This window comes from Neoarius graeffei, chromosome 1 (genome assembly GCF_027579695.1).
Source record: "Neoarius graeffei isolate fNeoGra1 chromosome 1, fNeoGra1.pri, whole genome shotgun sequence".
NCBI classification, from domain to species: domain Eukaryota; kingdom Metazoa; phylum Chordata; class Actinopteri; order Siluriformes; family Ariidae; genus Neoarius; species Neoarius graeffei.
Window position 1 is genome coordinate 292,756 of NC_083569.1, and position 23,671 is coordinate 316,426.

A 23,671-nucleotide genomic window follows, 5' to 3' on the forward strand; every position below is an offset into this window, starting at 1 on the left:
AGTGAAGGGGGGAGAGAGAGAGAGGAGTGAAGGAGGGGAGAGAGAGAGGAGTGAAGGGGGGAGAGAGAGAGAGGAGTGAAGGAGGGGAGAGAGAGAGGAGTGAAGGGGGGAGAGAGAGAGAGGAGTGAAGGGGGGAGAGAGAGAGGAGTGAAGGAGGGGAGAGAGAGAGGAGTGAAGGGGGGGAGAGAGAGAGAGGAGTGAAGGGGGGAGAGAGAGAGAGAGAGAGAGAGAGAGGAGTGAAGGGGGGAGAGAGAGAGGAGTGAAGGGGGGAGAGAGAGGAGTGAAGGGGGGGAGAGAGAGGAGTGAAGGGGGGGAGAGAGAGGAGTGAAGGGGGGGAGAGAGAGAGGAGTGAAGGGGTGGAGAGAGAGAGGAGTGAAGGGGGGAGAGAGAGAGAGGAGTGAAGGGGGGAGAGAGAGAGGAGTGAAGGGGTGGAGAGAGAGAGGAGTGAAGGGGGGAGAGAGAGAGAGGAGTGAAGGGGGGGAGAGAGAGAGGAGTGAAGGGGGAGAGAGAGAGAGGAGTGAAGGGGGGAGAGAGAGGAGTGAAGGAGGGGGGAAAGAGAGGAGTGAGGGGGAGAGAGAGAGAGGAGTGAAGGGGGGAGAGAGAGAGGAGTGAAGGAGGGGGAGAGAGAGAGAGGAGTGAGGGGGAGAGAGAGAGAGAGAGAGGAGTGAGGGGGGAGAGAGAGAGAGGGGTGAAGGAGGGGGGAGAGAGAGAGGAGTGAAGGAGGGGAGAGAGAGAGGAGTGAAGGGGGGAGAGAGAGAGGAGTGAAGGGGGAGAGAGAGAGGAGTGAAGGGGGGAGAGAGAGAGGAGTGAAGGGGGGAGAGAGAGGAGTGAAGGGGGGGAGAGAGAGAGAGGAGTGAAGGGGGGAGAGAGAGAGAGAGGAGTGAAGGGGGGGAGAGAGAGAGGAGTGAAGGGGGGAGAGAGAGGAGTGAAGGGGGGGAGAGAGAGAGGAGTGAAGGGGGGAGAGAGAGAGAGAGGAGTGAAGGGGGGGAGAGAGAGGAGTGAAGGGGGAGAGAGAGAGAGGAGTGAAGGGGGGAGAGAGAGAGGAGTGAAGGAGGGGGAGAGAGAGAGAGGAGTGAGGGGGAGAGAGAGAGAGAGGAGTGAGGGGAGAGAGAGAGAGAGGGGTGAAGGAGGGGGAGAGAGAGAGGAGTGAAGGAGGGGAGAGAGAGAGGAGTGAAGGGGGGAGAGAGAGAGAGGAGTGAAGGGGGAGAGAGAGAGGAGTGAAGGGGGGAGAGAGAGAGGAGTGAAGGGGGGAGAGAGAGAGAGGAGTGAAGGGGGGGAGAGAGAGAGAGGAGTGAAGGGGGGGAGAGAGAGAGAGAGGAGTGAAGGGGGGGAGAGAGAGGAGTGAAGGGGGGAGAGAGAGGAGTGAAGGGGGGAGAGAGAGGAGTGAAGGGGGGAGAGAGAGAGAGAGGAGTGAAGGGGGAGAGAGAGAGAGAGAAGTGAAGGGGGGAGAGAGAGAGAGAGGAGTGAAGGGGGGAGAGAGAGAGAGAAGTGAAGGGGGGAGAGAGAGAGGAGTGAAGGGGGAGAGAGAGAGGAGTGAAGGGGGGAGAGAGAGAGAGGAGTGAAGGGGGAGAGAGAGAGGAGTGAAGGGGGGAGAGAGAGAGAGGAGTGAAGGGGGGAGAGAGAGAGAGAAGTGAAGGGGGGAGAGAGAGAGAGAGGAGTGAGGGGGGGAGAGAGAGAGAGAGAGAGGAGTGAGGGGGGGAGAGAGAGAGAGAGGAGTGAGGGGGGGAGAGAGAGAGAGAGAGGAGTGAGGGGGGGAGATAGAGAGAGAGAGATAAGTGTGCAGTGTTGTTCCAGAGGGATAAAGCGGAGTTGTCTCCTCACTGGGGGAATAACTGTGGGCTGTGCGGGGTGAGGAGGAGCTGGGAGGAGCTGAGGAGTCCCTCTGGCTGGATTTGTGCCCCGCGGTCGGTGATTACTGAGGAATAAACGCTTCACTCGCCTGCTAGCGTTAGCTTTAGCATTAGCAAACAGTGAGTGTGTAAACTCCCCGCGCTCTCCGGCCTCCTTCCGCCGCTCCGGCTCGCTGTCCGTGTGGGAGTCAGTGCGGCGCGGCGCGGCGCCTTTATTCACCGAGCTTAGCGCCGAGCTCGGCAGCGGGGAACTGCATCCGGTCTGCGGCTGAACTCCAGGCTGCTCCGCTCCGAGATGAGCCCTGAGGGGGGATTACTGAGGAACACCGCCGCCCGGAGTCAAGATCAGATCAGCTAAGCTAAGCTAAGCTAACGCAGTCCCAGCAGGCCAGTCCGCTATGCTAGCTACAACAGAGCGCGTGTGAGTTCCCGCAGAGCCCGGGGCCGACTGGCCGCTCCCAGCCTTCAGCCGCCCGCAGCCGCGCTCTGCCCGCAACATGAGCGTGTGGGGTTTGCTGGGGCTCTCGCTGTGTGTCGCTGCGCTGCGGATTTGGCCCCAGAGCAGCGCAGAAAGTGAGTAAAGTTCATTTCAGTCACTGCTAATGAGGAGAACAGGACCGCGCTGTGCTGTGTGTTTATTCCAGGAGGAGGTGTGTGCGGGCTGGAGCTCATCTCCCTGCAGGAGGCTCTGTCCGGATGGAGCTCATCTCCCTGCAGGAGGCTCTGTCCGGATGGAGATCACGTTCTCAGCCCACTCGTGTCCTGCACTGCTCTTTCCCACTCGAGCATTTCACACTTAAACCAACTCCGAAACCAGCAGCGCAAGGCTTTACAGTCCCGGAATGGTTTACAGCAGTGTATATGTTCACGGCCCCAGCCTTTACAGCGCTTCTCAGATCAACCCGAGTGTTTCAGAGCTCTGTGTCCTTTACACACCGCGGGACTCGAGCTCCAGGGGGGCTGTGCTTTTGGTCTTTTATCACTAACGAAATTATTCTGATTGATGACTCATCCTGGACTCATCTTGTGTTCGTCCAATTAAATGCTCTCTAGAGTGTATTTGCCCCGCCCTGTACCGCCTCTGGAGGTGTGCCTTGCTCAACAGGAGCAGCTTGTGTTTCTGTCCGTGCGTCTTCACACACTACACTGATTGAAATGTTTGGGGTTGATTTCATGTGGAAGTGGGTGGAGTTAGTGGCCATGTGACTTCGGAGGAGTGGAGCTGTTGGATGCCGCGCCCTCGGACTGATGGAGAATCTCATCTTTATACTCCGTCTCCATCAATAAAGCTGATATCATTTTATCTCTCACCGTGACGACCCCGCGGCTCTCCGTCACCATCGGCAACCAAACACGTACGCCGTTACCCCAAACGCCCACGGTGTCACGGTTAAAGTGGACAGGTGTGGGTGAAGGCAGCGCCGAGAAATCCTCCACAGCTGAAAAAACCACTCGCGGTATAAACTCTTCACTGTTCCCCGTATTCAGCTCGCTCCCTCAGGTGTGTTTAGATCCAGTGGCTTAGCAACCTCGAACCGAACCGAACCCCACTGGCTGCTGTCTGAGTCGGTCCTCTGACTTCCTGTCTCAAAAGGAAATACATCAGCATGCAGAATGAAATAATGAGAGTCAGGACGTTTCATAATGAATAATGTTCAGCACGCTCGCTCACACACCGTGTAAAAAGTGTAGAAGTGAGTCACTGATGCCGTTTGATGTTCTGTGTTTGGATGTGAAACAGGAGTGTGTGTGTGTGTGTGTGTGTGTGTGTGTGTGTGTGTGTGTGTGTGTGAGAGAAGACGTACTGGGATAGGTAGGTGGAAGAAGTGCAACCATGCTTTGACCCACTTGGTCTGCGCTCGGATCCAAAACCAGCCGCGTCCTTGTGCGGTTCCTTCGCACCACCGTGTTCACGGTTCTGTGTGGAACTGTTCTTGTTTCAGCTGTTAGTGAACTCCGGCGCTGTGTCAGTTCGGGATTCAGACTTCATCAGTTCCTCCTCCGTGGTGTCAGGGCTGTGATTTTATTCACACGTTCAGTGATCATGAAGAGTTAAAATCCAGAACTGGAGATTAATTACTGTGAAGGCCAGGGCTGTGATAAAGATGAGCTGACCGTCCATCGTGATCGGTTTTATCCGCAGCAGTGTCCGTGTGGTGAAGGGCGTGAGTGCGGTGGGCTGCGAACAGAGAGAGATCAGGAGTCGGGGGCAAAAAAAAATATACAGTGTGGTAGTTTTCAACCACTGCGAGCAAACTGTGTGTGTTTTCCCAGAACAGCCCTGTGCCTTTGAAAATACACGTTCTATCAGAATAAGGCAGTGGAGCAGTTTAACAGTTTACTGATGTGCTCAAATCTTACAGTTTAAATTTAATATAATAAACCACTTTAATCCAGAAAGCAGGGCTCTAAAAAACAGGCAGGAGGAAAGGTGAAGGAAGGAACAAGGCCGTCTCCAGCATTCCTCCATCACGCTGTCCGAGACTCCAGCCCACTCTAATGATGGCGCAGTGTGTGAATCTGTAGAACGTCATAGGGAAATACTCCGTTATTACTTTTTCTTCTAAATCAAACAAACTCTTCCCCTTGACTTCAATGAAACTCTATTAATTTTCCTGCTGCCCCTTAAATCTTTGCCGCTTCCGTGCTGTTTCTCATCTCTTCGGCTGTCTTTCTCTCTGTCTTCCTACCTGTCCGATTTTATCCGTTTATTTATGTTGATGTGCGTCTGCTTGCTGATGTGTTTAGTGTGTGGTGATTAATGAGAGAGTTGTGATTAATGGTGTGATTTCCAGATCAGTCCTGCTTCTGCTCTCTGACACTGCCATGTCACGTTGACCGCCCCACTCCCGTCTCACCCTGGCCCCGTCTCCCTGTCTTTCGCTGTCTTGCCCCATCTCACATTTTTTAAAGATGACGATAAGTTCCAGGAGTCTCTCACATATTGATAACGGCTCCCTGATACCTACAGATTATCCCAGAATCTAGAGAGCGTGAGTAAGTGCATCTTCTTGTTCTGTAGACCAATCAGTGCTCTGTGTGGGCGGGCTTTATGTCTGATCCCTTAGGCTTTTAGGGATTGTTGAAAATCAGCATTTCTAAAACCAGTTCGATCCCCTCATTGATCCGGCCGTGTTATTGTTTATGAACTCCCGGGGAAGCCGAGTGCAGCGTGTGTGTGTGTGTGTGTGTAAAAATAACTGCCGGCGTAATCTCCTAATTATAGATTATTAGACTCTGAGTTCATCGAAATCGGAGAAACGGCACTCAAACACCTCAATAAAATAAACGTCTGTAGTGAATCGTCCGTTCATTCAGACTTCTTATGGTATTTTCCTGTTGTGTGGTTCATATTAACACATTTATTGTAAAGTATTTTGGGGGAATTTTACGACAGGGCCATCATTCTGTCCCCTTTATCATGTCCAACTCGTCTTGTTTAAATTTATACTTCAGGTTTGACTGGATTAATCAGGATTTAAGTTTATTTCCTCCAGAAGCTTTGAATGCGGGTGAGTCTAACTCTCTCAGAACTGCAGATCAGGCCGTGGGTTAGAACACACACCGTAACTGGGCTTTGGATCGTTTCTGTTTGTTGTTACAGTTAAAGCTTGAGTTTTATTGAAAAATTACAGATCCTATAATGATGATAAACTTTGTGGATCAGTTTCCTTTCACTGAACCAGTGAATCCACAGGAATAAAAAGGTTCTGGTCAGGACGAGGGAGGAATCTCACTACTGGACCAGTGGATTAAAGAGTTGTGTCGAGCCCTGGCCTTATTATTTTTTGAAGACTCAAAATGTAGCTTTGATCATAACTCTGTCTGTCTGTCAGTCAGACGTGTGTATGCATGTTGTTTTTATCGTAATAAGGATGACCTGTGTGTGTGTGTTTTGTGACATTTCTAAATGCTTGTGTCCCCAGTTTGTACGAGTAAGGACATCAGGAACACTGTGGCTAACCTGCACGCTCTGGAGAACTGCACGGTGATCGAGGGCCACCTGAAGATCCTGCTGATGTTCCACATGAGAGCTAAGGACTTCCGGGGTCTGAGCTTCCCCAAGCTGGCGGTGGTGACGGATTACGTGCTGCTGTTCCGCGTGTACGGCCTGGAGAGCCTGAGCGGGCTGTTCCCCAACCTCGCTGTCATCCGAGGGAACAACCTATTCTTCAACTACGCCCTGGTCATCTTCGAGATGCTGCAGCTGAAGGAGATCGGACTGCACAGTCTGATGAACATCACGCGTGGTGCCGTGCGGGTGGAGAAGAACCCGGACCTGTGTTATCTCTCCACGCTCGACTGGTCCCTGATCCTCGATTCTGTAGAAGACAACTACATCGTGGCCAATAAAAACGAGGGAGAGTGCGGAGACGTGTGTCCCGGCATGGCCACGGGCAAAACCTTCTGTCCTCAGACTACCATCAATGATCAGTTCGGAGCACGCTGCTGGACACAGAGACACTGCCAACAAAGTGAGTGTGTGTGTGCATGTGCGTGCGCCAACATTAACGTTGGGCTGTTGTCAGGTGAACATGTTGCTCGTTACAGGATCGATCTCTGGATTTCCACTTTTATTCCACTGAAAGGTCACCATGCTGACACTCTCGTTCTTTTTTTTTTCTGTTTTTAACAGGTCAGGAGTTTAGTTCAGTCAGTTGACCTGTTGGTTCGTTTGGTCTGGTCGCCTGTTGGTCGGTCTGGTCGCCTGTTGGTCGGCTGTTGGTCGCCTGTTGGTCGGTCTGGTCGCCTGTTGGTCGGTCTGGTCGCCTGTTGGTCGGTCTGGTCGCCTGTTGGTCGGCTGTTGGTCGCCCGTTGGTCGGTCTGGTCGCCTGTTGGTCGGTCTGGTCGCCTGTTGGTCGGTCTGGTCACCTGTAGGTTGGTCGCCTGTTGATTGGTTCGGTCTGGTCGCCTGTTGGTTGGTCTGGTTTGGTCGCCTGTAGGTTGGTCGACTGTTGGTTGGTCTGGTCTGGTCTGGTCGCCTGTAGGTTGGTCGCCTGTTGGTTGGTCTGGTCTGGTCTGGTCGCCTGTAGGTTGGTCGACTGTTGGTTGGTCTGGTCTGGTCTGGTCTGGTCGCCTGTAGGTTGGTCTGATCTGGTCTGGTCGCCTGTTGGTTGGTCTGGTCTGGTCTGGTCGCCTGTTGGTTGGTCTGGTCTGGTCGCCTGTAGGTTGGTCGTCTGGTCTGGTCTGGTCGCCTGTAGGTTGGTCGCCTGTAGGTTGGTCTGGTCTGGTCGCCTGTAGGTTGGTCGCCTGTTGGTTGGTCTGGTCTGGTCGCCTGTAGGTTGGTCTGGTCTGGTCGCCTGTAGGTTGGTCGCCTGTAGGTTGGTCTGGTCTGGTCGCCTGTAGGTTGGTCGCCTGTTGGTTGGTCTGGTCTGGTCTGGTCGCCTGTAGGTTGGTCGACTGTTGTCTGGTCTGGTCGCCTGTTGGTTGGTCGCCTGTTGGTTGGTCTGGTCTGGTCTGGTCGCCTGTTGGTTGGTCTGGTCTGGTCGCCTGTAGGTTGGTCGTCTGGTCTGGTCTGGTCGCCTGTAGGTTGGTCGCCTGTAGGTTGGTCTGGTCTGGTCGCCTGTAGGTTGGTCGCCTGTTGATTGGTCTGGTCTGGTCGCCTGTAGGTTGGTCTGGTCTGGTCGCCTGTAGGTTGGTCGCCTGTAGGTTGGTCTGGTCTGGTCGCCTGTAGGTTGGTCGCCTGTTGGTTGGTCTGGTCTGGTCGCCTGTAGGTTGGTCGACTGTTGGTTGGTCTGGTCTGGTCTGGTCGCCTGTAGGTTGGTCACCTGTTGGTTGGTCTGGTCTGGTCTGGTCGCCTGTTGGTTGGTCGCCTGTTGGTTGGTCTGGTCTGGTCTGGTCGCCTGTAGGTTGGTCGCCTGTTGGTTGGTCTGGTCTGGTCTGGCACATGTTCTAGAGCACTTGGGTCTGGTCTAGAGCACTTGGGTCTGAGGTAGGGGTGTCACCTGGCTTAACTGGGTGAGAGGGTGTGTATTTTGTGTAGGTTGGTCTGGTCTGGTCTGGTCGCCTGTAGGTTGGTCGCCTCTTGGTTGGTCTGGTCTGGTCGCCTGTAGGTTGGTCGGCTGTAGGTTGGTCTGGTCTGGTCGCCTGTAGGTTGGTCGCCTGTTGGTTGGTCTGGTCTGGTTGCCTGTAGGTTGGTCGTCTGGTCTGGTCTGGTCGCCTGTAGGTTGGTCGCCTGTAGGTTGGTCGTCTGGTCTGGTCTGGTCGCCTGTAGGTTGGTCGTCTGGTCTGGTCTGGTCGCCTGTAGGTTGGTCGCCTGTAGGTTGGTCGTCTGGTCTGGTCTGGTCGCCTGTAGGTTGGTCGCCTGTAGGTTGGTCTGGTCTGGTCGCCTGTAGGTTGGTCTGGTCTGGTCGCCTGTAGGTTGGTCGCCTGTAGGTTGGTCTGGTCTGGTCGCCTGTAGGTTGGTCTGGTCTGGTCGCCTGTAGGTTGGTCTGGTCTGGTCTGGTCGCCTGTAGGTTGGTCTGGTCTGGTCGCCTGTAGGTTGGTCTGGTCTGGTCGCCTGTAGGTTGGTCTGGTCTGGTCGCCTGTAGGTTGGTCGCCTGTAGGTTGGTCTGGTCTGGTCGCCTGTTGGTTGGTTGGTCTGGTCTGGTCGCCTGTAGGTTGGTCTGGTCTGGTCGCCTGTAGGTTGGTCTGGTCTGGTCTGGTCGCCTGTAGGTTGGTCGCCTGTAGGTTGGTCTGGTCTGGTCGCCTGTTGGTTGGTCTGGTCTGGTCGCCTGTAGGTTGGTCTGATCTGGTCGCCTGTAGGTTGGTCGGCTGTAGGTTGGTCTGGTCTGGTCGCCTGTAGGTTGGTCGCCTGTTGGTTGGTCTGGTCTGGTCGCCTGTAGGTTGGTCGGCTGTAGGTTGGTCTGGTCTGGTCGCCTGTAGGTTGGTCGCCTGTTGGTTGGTCTGGTCTGGTTGCCTGTAGGTTGGTCGTCTGGTCTGGTCTGGTCGCCTGTAGGTTGGTCGCCTGTAGGTTGGTCGTCTGGTCTGGTCTGGTCGCCTGTGGGTTGGTCGCCTGGAGGTTGGTGGTCTGCTCTGGTCTGGTCGCCTGGAGGTTGGTCGCCTGTTGGTTGGTCTGGTCTGGTCGCTTGTAGGTTGGTCTGGTCTGGTCGCCTGTAGGTTGGTCTGGTCTGGTCTGGTCGCCTGTAGGTTGGTCGCCTGTAGGTTGGTCTGGGTTGGTCGCCTGTAGGTTGGTCTGGTCTGGTCGCCTGTAGGTTGGTCTGGTCTGGTCGCCTGTTGGTTGGTCTGGTCTGGTCGCCTGTAGGTTGGTCTGGTCTGGTCGCCTGTAGGTTGGTCGCCTGTTGGTTGGTCTGGTCTGGTCTGGTCGCCTGTTGGTTGGTCTGGTCTGGTCGCCTGTAGGTTGGTCGCCTGTTGGTTGGTCTGGTCTGGTCTGGTCTGGTCGCCTGTAGGTTGGTCGCCTGTTGGTTGGTCTGGTCTGGTCGCCTGTAGGTTGGTCTGGTCTGGTCGCCTGTAGGTTGGTCGCCTGTAGGTTGGTCTGGTCTGGTCGCCTGTAGGTTGGTCTGGTCTGGTCGCCTGTAGGTTGGTCTGGTCTGGTCTGGTCGCCTGTAGGTTGGTCTGGTCTGGTCTGGTCGCCTGTAGGTTGGTCTGGTCTGGTCGCCTGTAGGTTGGTCGCCTGTAGGTTGGTCTGGTCTGGTCGCCTGTTGGTTGGTTGGTCTGGTCTGGTCGCCTGTAGGTTGGTCTGGTCTGGTCGCCTGTAGGTTGGTCTGGTCTGGTCTGGTCGCCTGTAGGTTGGTCGCCTGTAGGTTGGTCTGGTCTGGTCGCCTGTTGGTTGGTCTGGTCTGGTCGCCTGTAGGTTGGTCTGGTCTGGTCGCCTGTAGGTTGGTCGGCTGTAGGTTGGTCTGGTCTGGTCGCCTGTAGGTTGGTCGCCTGTTGGTTGGTCTGGTCTGGTCGCCTGTAGGTTGGTCGGCTGTAGGTTGGTCTGGTCTGGTCGCCTGTAGGTTGGTCGCCTGTTGGTTGGTCTGGTCTGGTTGCCTGTAGGTTGGTCGTCTGGTCTGGTCTGGTCGCCTGTAGGTTGGTCGCCTGTAGGTTGGTCGTCTGGTCTGGTCTGGTCGCCTGTGGGTTGGTCGCCTGGAGGTTGGTGGTCTGCTCTGGTCTGGTCGCCTGGAGGTTGGTCGCCTGTTGGTTGGTCTGGTCTGGTCGCTTGTAGGTTGGTCTGGTCTGGTCGCCTGTAGGTTGGTCTGGTCTGGTCTGGTCGCCTGTAGGTTGGTCGCCTGTAGGTTGGTCTGGGTTGGTCGCCTGTAGGTTGGTCTGGTCTGGTCGCCTGTAGGTTGGTCTGGTCTGGTCGCCTGTTGGTTGGTCTGGTCTGGTCGCCTGTAGGTTGGTCTGGTCTGGTCGCCTGTAGGTTGGTCGCCTGTTGGTTGGTCTGGTCTGGTCTGGTCGCCTGTTGGTTGGTCTGGTCTGGTCGCCTGTAGGTTGGTCGCCTGTTGGTTGGTCTGGTCTGGTCTGGTCTGGTCGCCTGTAGGTTGGTCGCCTGTTGGTTGGTCTGGTCTGGTCGCCTGTAGGTTTGTCGTCTGGTCTGGTCTGGTCGTCTGTGGGTTGGTCGTCTGGTCTGGTCTGGTCGCCTGTAGGTTGGTCGTCTGGTCTGGTCTGGTCGCCTGTAGGTTGGTCGTCTGGTCTGGTCTGGTCGCCTGTAGGTTGGTCGCCTGGTCTGGTCTGGTCGCCTGTAGGTTGGTCGCCTGTAGGTTGGTCGCCTGTAGGTTGGTCTGGTCTGGTCTGGTCGCCTGTAGGTTGGTCTGGTCTGGTCGCCTGTAGGTTGGTCTGGTCTGGTCGCCTGTAGGTTGGTCGCCTGTAGGTTGGTCTGGTCTGGTCGCCTGTTGGTTGGTTGGTCTGGTCTGGTCGCCTGTAGGTTGGTCTGGTCTGGTCGCCTGTAGGTTGGTCTGGTCTGGTCTGGTCGCCTGTAGGTTGGTCGCCTGTAGGTTGGTCTGGTCTGGTCGCCTGTTGGTTGGTCTGGTCTGGTCGCCTGTAGGTTGGTCTGGTCTGGTCGCCTGTAGGTTGGTCGGCTGTAGGTTGGTCTGGTCTGGTCGCCTGTAGGTTGGTCGCCTGTTGGTTGGTCTGGTCTGGTCGCCTGTAGGTTGGTCGGCTGTAGGTTGGTCTGGTCTGGTCGCCTGTAGGTTGGTCGCCTGTTGGTTGGTCTGGTCTGGTTGCCTGTAGGTTGGTCGTCTGGTCTGGTCTGGTCGCCTGTAGGTTGGTCGCCTGTAGGTTGGTCGTCTGGTCTGGTCTGGTCGCCTGTGGGTTGGTCGCCTGGAGGTTGGTGGTCTGCTCTGGTCTGGTCGCCTGGAGGTTGGTCGCCTGTTGGTTGGTCTGGTCTGGTCGCTTGTAGGTTGGTCTGGTCTGGTCGCCTGTAGGTTGGTCTGGTCTGGTCTGGTCTGGTCGCCTGTAGGTTGGTCGCCTGTAGGTTGGTCTGGGTTGGTCGCCTGTAGGTTGGTCTGGTCTGGTCGCCTGTAGGTTGGTCTGGTCTGGTCGCCTGTTGGTTGGTCTGGTCTGGTCGCCTGTAGGTTGGTCTGGTCTGGTCGCCTGTAGGTTGGTCGCCTGTTGGTTGGTCTGGTCTGGTCTGGTCGCCTGTTGGTTGGTCTGGTCTGGTCTGGTCTGGTCGCCTGTAGGTTGGTTGGTCTGGTCTGGTCTGGTCTGGTCGCCTGTAGGTTGGTCGCCTGTTGGTTGGTCTGGTCTGGTCGCCTGTAGGTTTGTCGTCTGGTCTGGTCTGGTCGTCTGTGGGTTGGTCGTCTGGTCTGGTCTGGTCGCCTGTAGGTTGGTCGTCTGGTCTGGTCTGGTCGCCTGTAGGTTGGTCGTCTGGTCTGGTCTGGTCGCCTGTAGGTTGGTCGCCTGGTCTGGTCTGGTCGCCTGTAGGTTGGTCGCCTGTAGGTTGGTCGCCTGTAGGTTGGTCGCCTGTAGGTTGGTCTGGTCTGGTCTGGTCGCCTGTAGGTTGGTCGCCTGTAGGTTGGTCTGGTCTGGTCGCCTGTAGGTTGGTCTGGTCTGGTCGCCTGTAGGTTGGTCGCCTGTCGTTTGGTCTGGTCTGGTCGCCTGTTAGTTGGTCTGGTCTGGTCTGGTCGCCTGTTGGTTGGTCTGGTCTGGTCGCCTGTAGGTTGGTCTGGTCTGGTGTGGTCGCCTGTTGGTTGGTCTGGTCTGGTCGCCTGTTGGTTGGTCACCTGTTGGTTGGTCTGGTCTGGTCGCCTGTTGGTTGGTCACCTGTTGGTTGGTCTGGTCTGGTCGCCTGTAGGTTGGTCGGGTCTTTGGTTTGTTTACTTGGCTGTTAGTTTGTCATTGTGTGTTTTTGTTGTGTATTAGATAAGTCATGACTTCATTGGGTTTGTCTGTTTCAGTCGTGTGTTTTGTGTCATTATCTGTTTGTTCAGTTCATGTCTTTGTTTATCTCCTTTTCCACTCGGCTGTTTATTTCAGTCCACTTCATTTGCCCAGTCGTCTGTTCAGAGCTAAAAGTGTTCCTGGAACCACGACGCCTGAAATTCCTGAGTTTCAAGAAATGTTCTCATGAGGGAAACGCACCTAATAATCTCCTGAAAAAGTGCACGCACACACTTGAGTCTGAATGACTTCCTGCATTGTGTGGCCTTTTCCTGTTCGGAGGTCACGCAGGAAAAAAGAACATAAACACATCAGCAACTAGAACATCAGCCACACAAAAAGATCAAACAATTCTGTTTCAGCAGCATCCACACTGGAAATGTAACTGTTAGACAAATACATACAGTACACACACACACACAGTGTCATTAATTATGTGCACACTGTTTTTTACTCTTCCTTGATCTTATTGTGTGATAAATTCATGTGGAGTGTTTTTTGTGGTGTGTGTGTGTGTGTGTGTTGGGTCCCTGAATCAGAAGGAATATATTGACATGACCACGATGTCCTTCTCTATCTGTGTAACCCCGCCCCGCCCCCTGCAGTGTGTCCGTCAGTGTGTAAGGCGAGGGCGTGTACGGTGGACGGTCAGTGCTGTCACTCTGAGTGTTTGGGAGGGTGTCTGAAGCCCGACTCGGCATCTGAGTGTGTGGCGTGTCGTCATTTTCTGCACATGGGTGTGTGTGTGGAGGCCTGCCCATCTGGCTTCCTCTCCTTTAAGGGGTGGCGTTGCATCAGCCCCGCCTATTGCCACGCCCTTCACATACAGTGCAGCCGGAACACAGAGGACCAAGACTGCAACCTCTATGTCATCCACCAGGGGGCGTGTGTTCCTGAGTGTCCCTCAGGGTACACCACTGTCAACTCCACAACGTGAGTTTTACACACACACACACACATTTCCTTTTAGTACATTTACTGATCATGTAGTAGCTGTTGGTTATACACATACATCAAACACAGAGCAGATAGACAGGCAGACAGACGGATGTGGTGTATAATGTGGTCCTCTTAGTAAACAGGCCGTTGTGTGATTAGACACTGGTGTATCAGCTCACACTTGGGAGTTGGATAACCATATCTGTGTGTGTGTGTAGGCTGATGTGCACACCGTGTGCAGGAATGTGTCCTAAAGTGTGTGTGGGAGAGAACGTAGTGGACTCAGTGACGGCGGCTCAGCAACTGCGGGGCTGCACACTGCTCAACGGCAGCCTCATCATCAACATCCGAGGAGGAAGTAAACAACAATAATAACAATAATAACAATGATAGTAAGAGCTTAATGTGAAGTGTGTTAGAGATGTTCTACAGCCTGAACACATCAGTACATCCAGTACTTTGTCATGACTTTACTGCAACTGCAGCAGTAACACACCCACTGAACATTAGATGACACCAGCGGTGTGTGTGTGTGTGTGTTAGATAACATCGCAGCGGAACTGGAAGCTAATCTGGGTCAGCTGGAGGAGATCACAGGATACCTGATGGTGCGTCGCTCCTACGCTCTCGTCACACTGTCATTCCTCAGGAAGCTCCGAGTGATCCGTGGAGAGACGCAGGAAAGAGGGTAAGACCGAGCGTTCTGATTGGCTGAGAGCAGGCAGGTGTGTGTGTGTGTGTGGGGGGGGGGGGTGATGCAGTAGAGCACTAACACAGATTTAAACCTGTGAAGCTAAATTTAGTGAAGCTCAGAGTTTACTGTTATTGGATTATTGTAGTCTCTCTCTCTGACGTTCTCTCTCTATTTAAATAAAGGAACTACTCGTTCTTCGCTCTGGACAATCAGAACCTGCACCAGCTGTGGGACTGGTCCAAACACAACCTCAGCATCCTGCAGGGCCGCATGTTCTTCCACCACAACTCCAAGCTGTGTCTGAGTGAAATCCGTAAGATGGAGGCGGTGACGGGGACGAGAGAGAGACAGCCCAAGAACGACATCGGCTTTAAGACCAACGGGGACCAGGCATCATGTGAGTGTATAAAAACACACACACACACACACACACACACACACACACGGTTTTTCTCTGATAGATATGTCTCTCTCTCTCTCTCTCTCTCTCTCAGGTGAGTACCAGGTGTTGAAGTTCACGACAGTCCGGACTCTTGCAGATAAAATCCTGATTAAATGGGAGCCGTTCTGGCCGCCGGACTTCAGGGACCTGCTGGGCTTCATGGTGCTGTATAAAGAAGCGTAAGTGCAGAAGCGCACCCAGAGCCTGACCGAGTTAATCTTCAGTTTCTGCTGATTCCTCCTCGGCTCTCTGCGCCGTGATGCAGGGACGAGAGAACGCGAGTCCTCACACACTGAGCCCAAACAGCGTTCTGTCTCGGATCTGGATCAGCGTAGAATAACGTTACCATAGCGGCAGTGAGACGTTTTGGTTTATTTGAAATAATTTACTTGAAAAAGCGGTTGTTTTGTGCAGGTCGTGTTGATGGTGATGATTCTACGCTGGTGATGTGTTTGTTCGTGTAGTGAGAGTGAGACCTGCAGTGAAAAATCGCTCGCTTTAAATTGGCTCTGTGTCAGTAATTAATCCAGTCAGTTTATTTGTATAGCGCTTTTAACAACAGGCGTTTACAGAAAATTAAACATGTTAAACATATGAGCTAATTTTATCCCTAAATTAAAGAGTTCATCATCAATATCAAAAAAGAAGCTGATATCCTGTGTTTAAAGCGCAGGAGCCCGAGCGTGGCCCCGAGCGCGGCCCATAAAAATCCACACGTCGCTGCTGTTCCGGCATGTTGTCGCCGCCTAGTGGTCACTCCAGCATTAACCGGCCAGTGGCACTGAACTGAAAACATGGAGCTGGAGTGAATTAATATCCCATGAGTCCGAGTGCAGTGACACTGAACATCAGCTCTGATTCTGTCTTCAGCTCCATTCTGTACGTGTCCACGGTCGTACCGTTACTCACTATAAACACGTGATATTACTTTTATCCAACACTTCAATGAACAAGAAATTAATATTGAGCAGTTGATCTTTTGGACACAATCTGGCCAGATGTTCTGTTTATTTTTGCTCCACTTTGCAGAAATAGATCCCAAAGAAGTGACACACGCTTTGTAGCCCATGGACTCGCCTGCTAGCTCACACTGATTCGTGCATTACAGATAAAGGAGCTTCCAGTAAAACTGGCGTCCCTTCTTCCTTTTCATCTGCGCCTGATGAGCGTTCTTGTTTTCACTCGGAGTCGAGTGTGACCTGTCTGCTGCTGGTGTAGTTACACTACTGTAAACTGTGGGGGGTAAAAGAGAGCAACTGGACTTGTGTGAAGATTCTTGAAGACGTTTCCCCTCTCATCCGAAAGGCTTCTTCAGTTCTGTCTGACTAATAGGGAGTATCAGCTATTTATCCTCTCATGGATGAAAAGCAATCCTAAGGTGTGGTTGAGTCCTCCTGTTGGTGTGGGTCACCGGGCGCTGGGTGTGGGTCACCGGGGGCTGGGTGTGGGTCACCGGGGGCTGGGTGTGGGTCACCGGGGGCTGGGTGTGGGTCACTGGGGGCTGGGTGTGGGTCACTGGGGGCTGGGTGTAGTCACTGGGGGCTGGGTGTGGTCACTGGGGGCTGGGTGTGGGTCATTGGGGGCTGGGTGTGGGTCACTGGGTGTGGGTCACTGGGGGCTGGGTGTGGGCCACCGGGCGCTGGGTGTGGGTCACTGGGTGTGGGTCACTGGGCGCTGGGTGTGGGTCACTGGGTGTGGGTCACTGGGTGCTGGGTGTGGGTCACTGGGTGTGGGTCACTGGGGGCTGGGTGTGGGTCACCGGGGGCTGGGTGTGGGTCACTGGGCGCTGGGTGTGGGTCACTGGGTGTGGGTCACTGGGGGCTGGGTGTGGGTCACTGGGGGCTGGGTGTGGGTCACTGGGTGTGGGTCACTGGGGGCTGGGTGTGGGTCACTGGGTGTGGGTCACTGGGGGCTGGGTGTGGGTCACTGGGTGTGGGTCACTGGGGGCTGGGTGTGGGCCACCGGGCGCTGGGTGTGGGTCGCTGGGTGTGGGTCGCTGGGTGTGGGTCACTGGGTGTGGGTCACTGGGTGTGGGTCACTGGGGGCTGGGTCACTGGGGGCTGGGTCACTGGGGGCTGGGTGTGGGTCACTGGGTGTGGGTCACTGGGTGTGGGTCACTGGGGGCTGGGTGTGGGTCACTGGGGGCTGGGTGTGGGTCACTGGGTGTGGGTCACTGGGGGCTGGGTGTGGGTCACTGGGTGTGGGTCACTGGGGGCTGGGTGTGGGCCACTGGGTGTGGGTCACTGGGGGCTGGGTGTGGGCCACCGGGCGCTGGGTGTGGGTCACTGGGCGCTGGGTGTGGGTCACTGGGCGCTGGGTGTGGGTCACTGGGGGCTGGGTGTGGGTCACTGGGTGTGGGTCACTGGGGGCTGGGTGTGGGTCACTGGGTGTGGGTCACTGGGGGCTGGGTGTGGGCCACTGGGTGTGGGTCACTGGGGGCTGGGTGTGGGTCACCGGGCGCTGGGTGTGGGTCACTGGGTGTGGGTCACTGGGGGCTGGGTGTGGGCCACCGGGCGCTGGGTGTGGGTCACTGGGCGCTGGGTGTGGGTCACTGGGTGTGGGTCACTGGGGGCTGGGTGTGGGTCACTGGGTGTGGGTCACTGGGGGCTGGGTGTGGGCCACTGGGTGTGGGTCACTGGGGGCTGGGTGTGGGCCACCGGGCGCTGGGTGTGGGTCACTGGGCGCTGGGTGTGGGTCACTGGGGGCTGGGTGTGGGTCACTGGGTGTGGGTCACTGGGGGCTGGGTGTGGGTCACTGGGGGCTGGGTGTGAACGGCCTCGAGAGTTGTTGGGGTGATCAGATGGATTAAAACAAAAAAAAATTATTTGACTGAAAGTTTACGGGGGGGGAGTTATGGGTGGATTTCGATGAAATTCTGAGAATGGTTAACTTAGAACTGATAACTTTATTATCAATTAATTAATGGATTAATATATTCAATTTATTGTTGAGTGATTCTTCACCATTGTTCGTTTTTGAGATAAAAGCACAGACACGTATTTTCTGTGCACAGACGCGATCAGCCATAGACGGACTGCCCTCCGTTGAGGTGAGACTTGCTCCTGGTAAAGAAGAGGTGTGCTGAAGCCCCTTACAGTGGCCTTGTGGCTGGCTTCCAGTTGATGGCGCGACAGCGCACTCTCTTTCCATTGCTTCCGTATATTATTTTTTTGTGGCAAACCACAAATGCAAGCGCCTGGAATGTTTAGTTTTTTGCACCATGAACTAATTGGCTTTCCGTTTTCACCTATTTCGTACAGCCAAGCCCACCTCCACTTGTTTTACACCTTTATCGATGGCAGACACATCAGTGCCTTCTTTCATGTAAAGCGCATCCATGCTGCCGAAACCCAAAGCAGAACGACATGCTCCTCTATGCTCGACGTCAATATAGAAAAAAGTTTGGATCTTCGCTTAAATTAAAATTAAAATTATAATTTGACCTTACTTTGTGTTGAATACGACTTCAAAAACAATTCAAGATTTTATTAAGAGAAATATTGTGGCCAACACGAGTGTTAAGTTACCGAAAAGATCGCGTGAAGTTGGCTGCTATCTACTTTGCGTTCGTTCTCATTTTCCTCCATCATTTCATAGGCCAGAAACAGATGTTTTGACGTAATTTAACTGAGTAGGCTATGATTATTATTTAAGCGTAGTCTTCTAGACATTTTGGCTGTTTGGGGCATTGAACGCTGGTGTATGATTTTCAGGGAATAAAGTTTAGCGCATGTCGGAACATCATTGCGCTCGCAGCCTCCAACTTCCTTTAAATTGTGATCTAACGTAGGCTATAAGGCACGGTTCTAACATACCTTACACACTGGCCTAACGATAATAATAATTGTTGGGGTGTCTGCTGATTTGTTAGCTATAAATTTAGGTCTAATTTAGTGCTGTCAAAAATGTCGTGTTATTAACGCGTTAACTTGACTCAATTTTAACGGCGATAATTTTTTTATCGCGAGATTAACGCTCTGTGGCATGATGTAGGTTTTTCATAAGCTTTTGAAACTGCCAGGAACTTGGAACAGAGACTTTGCTTAGAAAACCGATAGCAGCTAGACTGTAATGCCACGCCCCGCACAGCCAGAGTCCTCTGCCCTCCCCCCAAAGAACCAGCGCGGGCAGGGCGCGCTAGTAGAGATGGGATTTATGGCTCTTTGATGGGATCCGCATCTTTGTGATCCATTCTTTGAAAAGAGCCGTTCAAAAGACTGGCTCATTTGGCTCTTTTTAAATATTTATTCAGTTTTAAGAAGACAGCGTCTAAAGAAGCCAGATCCCTCTGAACTGTAAACTCAATGCTATCCCAGAAATCCTTCCTGTAATATGCAAATTTGGCCGCCTCTGATTGGACAGCGCGACGCATCAACAGGCAGAAAGTGTAAAAGTACAAAATGTGTTAAGTGAGCTGAAACAGTAAAGATCAGATTCAATGCAATATTTATCAACGAACAACTTAAAGTTAATATAATAGTGTACTTTATATTATAATCAAGCATGTCAAGCCTACCGTCACTGTGTAACCTGTCTCTCTGATTAGAGTTGTAGACTAACTCAAGCAGTAGAGCACTTCACTCATGGTTCTCTTGCTAGCCCCGGTGCTCGGCTTAGGTTTCACTTTGCAGTGGCTGTGTCAAGACGTGTTATGCTTTGCAATACAAAGCAAGCCCATTCACGTTTTTATGCTGATAAGAGAATTACAATGGTTTTTCATGTGACAAAAATGTGCGATTAAATTGCGATTAATCGCGAGTTAACTATGACAGTCGCGACATTAATCGTGATTAAATATTTTAATTGCTTGACAGCACTAGTCTAATTACTTCTGACAGTCTGCAAGCATTGCACCGCCGGGTCTTCAAGTCTGGCTGAAGCAGAGGAGCGGGCTTTCCAGGGTTTATTTTTTAACATGCTCTATTTCTATATGTCCAGGTTTGAACTAAGTCATTTTGGCGAGATTTAATTTAATACAAAACAGAAATGGTCAGACACAAGCACGCCAAGCACATGGGAATGTATTTTGCCAATTTTGACAGCGCATGTTTTTTTAATGCCGCACTGTAGACAGCGAACGTTTAAACATGATCAAACATAGGAAATGAACGACACAAAGCATGGCTCAAAAACAAAAAAGTTAAATAAACCCTGCTGATAGTCGATGGTGTTGCAACACATCAGTGTTATAACCCAATCTCTACCCAACCACCCGTCATTTTAATTCTCCTCGGATCAGCACCGACCTCACATCTGGCCTTGGGAGAGTTCAGCTGACGGAAATCCGTCACACGACGGAAAACTTTAATCCATGGGTGATCACCGGGTTGTTGGTTCTCTCTCAGTGACCCACATCAACAGGAGGACTCAACCACACCTTAGGGTTGCCTTTCATCCATGAGAGGATAAATAGCTGATACTCCCTATTAGTCAGACAGAACTGAAGAAGCCTTTCGGATGAGAGGGGAAACGTCTTCAAGAATCTTCACGCAAGTCCAGTTGCTCTCTTTTACCCCCCACAGTTACTCTGACCTGGATGACTGAGAATCTTCAGCCATCTTACACTACTATAGTGGAGAACACACACGAGTGGAGTGACGCACAGTAAAACCTCCCAGTGCACTTACAGGAAAATCAGCTTCGTATTTATTAATCAACACACTGAGCGTTAATCAGTTTGACATATAAGAGTCCAACATAATACAAAACGGCTTCAAGTTAAAAGAGAAATCTGAAATGTTGTACACAGGAAAATGGAATCCCTGTTTAGGGAGAAAGAGTGAGTTCACTTTAAACATGTTTTAGATTTGTGTGTGTGTGTGTGTGTGTGTGTGTGTGCAGGCCGTACAGGAATGTGACAGAGTTTGACAGGCGGGATGCGTGTGGCTCTAACAGCTGGGTGATTGCAGATGTGGATCCTCCTCAGCGCTCCAGCGAAGGCCGACAGCACCAGGAGCCCGGGTTCCTCATCGTGGCCTTAAAGCCGTGGACTCAGTACGCCATCATGGTTAAAGCCCAGCTCTCCACCTCTGACGATCACCAGGTCCAGGGGGCCAAGAGCCAGATCATCTATGTCCGCACCAACGCCACCAGTGAGCTGTTAGCTTTGCGCTAACATAACTTTAACAGTCTCAAAGCCATGCTGCCGGAGATGAACACGATCACAGTGACACAAATAAACAGCTCACATTACTTTATCGCTCTGTTGCATTTCTCTTCTACAACCCCGAATCCAAAAAAGTTGGGACAAAGTACAAATTGTAAATAAAAACGGAATGCAATGACGTGGAAGTTTCAAAATTCCATATTTTATTCAGAATAGAACATAGATGACATATCAAATGTTTAAACTGAGAAAATGTATCATTTAAAGAGAAAAATTAGGTGATTTTAAATTTCATGACAACAACACATCTCAAAAAAGTTGGGACAAGGCCATGTTTCCCACTGTGAGACATCCCCTTTTCTCTTTACAACAGTCTGTAAACGTCTGGGGACTGAGGAGACAAGTTGCTCAAGTTTAGGGATAGGAATGTTAACCCATTCTTGTCTAATGTAGGATTCTAGTTGCTCAACTGTCTTAGGTCTTTTTTGTCGTATCTTCCGTTTTATGATGCGCCAAATGTTTTCTATGGGTGAAAGATCTGGACTGCAGGCTGGCCAGTTCAGTACCCGGACCCTTCTTCTACGCAGCCATGATGCTGTAATTGATGCAGTATGTGGTTTGGCATTGTCATGTTGGAAAATGCAAGGTCTTCCCTGAAAGAGACGTCGTCTGGATGAGAGCATATGTTGCTCTAGAACCTGGATATACCTTTCAGCATTGATGGGGTCTTTCCAGATGTGTAAGCTGCCCATGCCACACGCACTAATGCAACCCCATACCATCAGAGATGCAGGCTTCTGAACTGAGCGCTGATAACAACTCGGGTCGTCCTTCTCCTCTTTAGTCCGAATGACACGGCGTCCCTGATTTCCATAAAGAACTTCAAATTTTGATTCGTCTGACCACAGAACAGTTTTCCACTTTGCCACAGTCCATTTTAAATGAGCCTTGGCCCAGAGAAGACGTCTGCGCTTCTGGATCGTGTTTAGATACGGCTTCTTCTTTGAACTATAGAGTTTTAGCTGGCGACGGCGGATGGCACGGTGAATTGTGTTCACAGATAATGTTCTCTGGAAATATTCCTGAGCCCATTTTGTGATTTCCAATACAGAAGCATGCCTGTATGTGATGCAGTGCCGTCTAAGGGCCCGAAGATCACGGGCACCCGGTATGGTTTTCTGGCCTTGACCCTTACGCACAGAGACTCTTCCAGATTCTCTGAATCTTTTGATGATATTATGCACTGTAGATGATGATATGTTCAAACTCTTTGCAATTTTACACTGTCGAACTCCTTTCTGATATTGCTCCACTATTTGCCGGCGCAGAATTAGGGGGATTGGTGATCCTCTTCCCATCTTTACTTCTGAGAGCCGCTGCCACTCCAAGATGCTCTTTTTATACCCAGTCATGTTAATGACCTATTGCCAATTGACCTAATGAGTTGCAATTTGGTCCTCCAGCTGTTCCTTTTTTGTACCTTTAACTTTTCCAGCCTCTTATTGCCCCTGTCCCAACTTTTTTGAGATGTGTTGCTGTCATGAAATTTCAAATGAGCCAATATTTGGGATGAAATTTCAAAATGTCTCACTTTCGACATTTGATATGTTGTCTATGTTCTACTGTGAATACAATATCAGTTTTTGAGATTTTGTAAATTATTGCATTCCGTTTTTATTTACAATTTGTACTTTGTCCCAACTTTTTTGGAATGGGGGTTGTAATCCCTCCCTCTGTGATTTCAGAGCCATCTGTGCCGCTGGACCCGATCTCCTCCTCTAACTCCTCCTCTCAGATCATCCTGAAGTGGAAACCTCCGAACGACCCCAACGGCAACATCACACACTACGTAGTGTCCTGCCTACAGCAGCCTGAAGCCAGCGAGCTCTACAAGTTCGACTACTGCCAGAAAGGTGGGGGTGGGGGGGTGTTTTATAAACCCTAATGAAGGTGTCTGCTGCAGACAATAAAAGAAGAAAGAACACTTTGCTCACCTCACGGAGTAATAAACCTGTGTGTGTGTGTCAGGCATGAAGCTGCCGTCTCGAGTCCCCACACAGGTGGACAGTAAAGAGGAGCAGAAGTGGAATCAGACGGAGGTCTCGGGACAGAATGAGCTCTGCTGTCCGTGTCCTAAAACTGAGAAACAGCTGAAGGACGAGGCGGAGGAGAGCGAGTACCGCAAAACCTTCGAGAATTACGTGCACAACGAGGTCTTCCGCATCAGGTACTAACCTCACTCTCACCTGGGCTCTCTCTCTCACACACACACACACACACACACACACACACACACACACTTTTGTTTTCCTTTAGCAGTACAGCCCTGACTGAAGTCAATCAAGCATGCTCATTAGAATATTTGGCCACGCCCACATGGCAGCAAATAACGTTGGTTTGATTCCCCTGTCTCTGTACTCTCCAGGCCGTCCCGTCAACGCAGAGCTGTTATGGGTGTGGCCAACAGCACAAGCTCCACCTCCCAGACCATGCCCACTCCCACTCCCCTGCTTGACCTGAGTCCAGAGGAGGAGGCGGAGTCAAGTAATATTGTTCAGTCTGTCTATGGTAAGGAGTCGACGGTGATCTCCAACCTGAGACACTTCACCAGCTACCAGATCGAGATCCACGCCTGCAACAACCAGCCGGGGGACTCCGAGCGCTGCAGCATGGCCGCCTACGTCAGCGCACGCACCATGCCTGAGGGTACACACACACACACACACACACACACACAGAATGTTTGTTAAATGCAGAGCTACTTAAAAACTACAGACATCATATACAGTGGTGCTTGAAAGTTTGTGAACCCGATAGAATTTTCTATATTTCTGCATAAATATGACCTAAAACATCATCAGATTTTCACACAAGCCCTAAAAGTAGATAAAGAGAACCCAGTTAAACAAATGAGACAAAAATATTATACTTGGTCATTTATTTATTGAGGAAAATGATCCAATATTACATATCTGTGAGTGGCAAAAGTATGTGAACCTCTAGGATTAGCAGTTAATTTGAAGGTGAAATTAGAGTCAGGTGTTTTCAATCAATGGGACGACAATCAGGTGTGAGTGGGCACCCTGTTTTATTTAAAGAACAGGGATCTATCAAAGTCTGAGCTTCACAACACATGTTTGTGGAAGTGTATCATGGCACGAACAAAGGAGATTTCTGAGGACCTCAGAAAAAGCGTTGTTGATGCTCATCAGGCTGGAAAAGGTTACAAAACCATCTCTAAAGAGTTTGGACTCCACCAATCCACAGTCAGACAGATTATGTACAAATGGAGGAAATTCAAGACCATTGTTACCCTCCCCAGGAGTGGTCGACCAACAAAG

At 51.9% G+C, this 23,671-nt stretch overlaps 1 protein-coding gene across 2 annotated transcripts in view; it reads left to right on the plus strand.

The window, feature by feature from the left end:
• Positions 1-1,740: 1,740 nt before the first annotated feature.
• The window catches only part of insra (insulin receptor a), a 32,527-nt gene continuing 10,596 nt past the window's right edge, over positions 1,741-23,671 (plus strand). For both annotated transcript variants that reach the window (XM_060927126.1, XM_060927133.1), the window contains exons 1-11: positions 1,741-2,423; positions 5,777-6,325; positions 12,755-13,082; positions 13,307-13,446; positions 13,632-13,776; positions 13,965-14,179; positions 14,277-14,403; positions 20,066-20,316; positions 22,076-22,243; positions 22,359-22,557; positions 22,756-23,036. In XM_060927126.1, the coding sequence (XP_060783109.1) occupies positions 2,348-2,423; positions 5,777-6,325; positions 12,755-13,082; positions 13,307-13,446; positions 13,632-13,776; positions 13,965-14,179; positions 14,277-14,403; positions 20,066-20,316; positions 22,076-22,243; positions 22,359-22,557; positions 22,756-23,036 (2,479 nt within the window). In that variant the 5' untranslated portion in view covers positions 1,741-2,347. The remainder of the gene's footprint in view (positions 2,424-5,776; positions 6,326-12,754; positions 13,083-13,306; positions 13,447-13,631; positions 13,777-13,964; positions 14,180-14,276; positions 14,404-20,065; positions 20,317-22,075; positions 22,244-22,358; positions 22,558-22,755; positions 23,037-23,671) is intronic.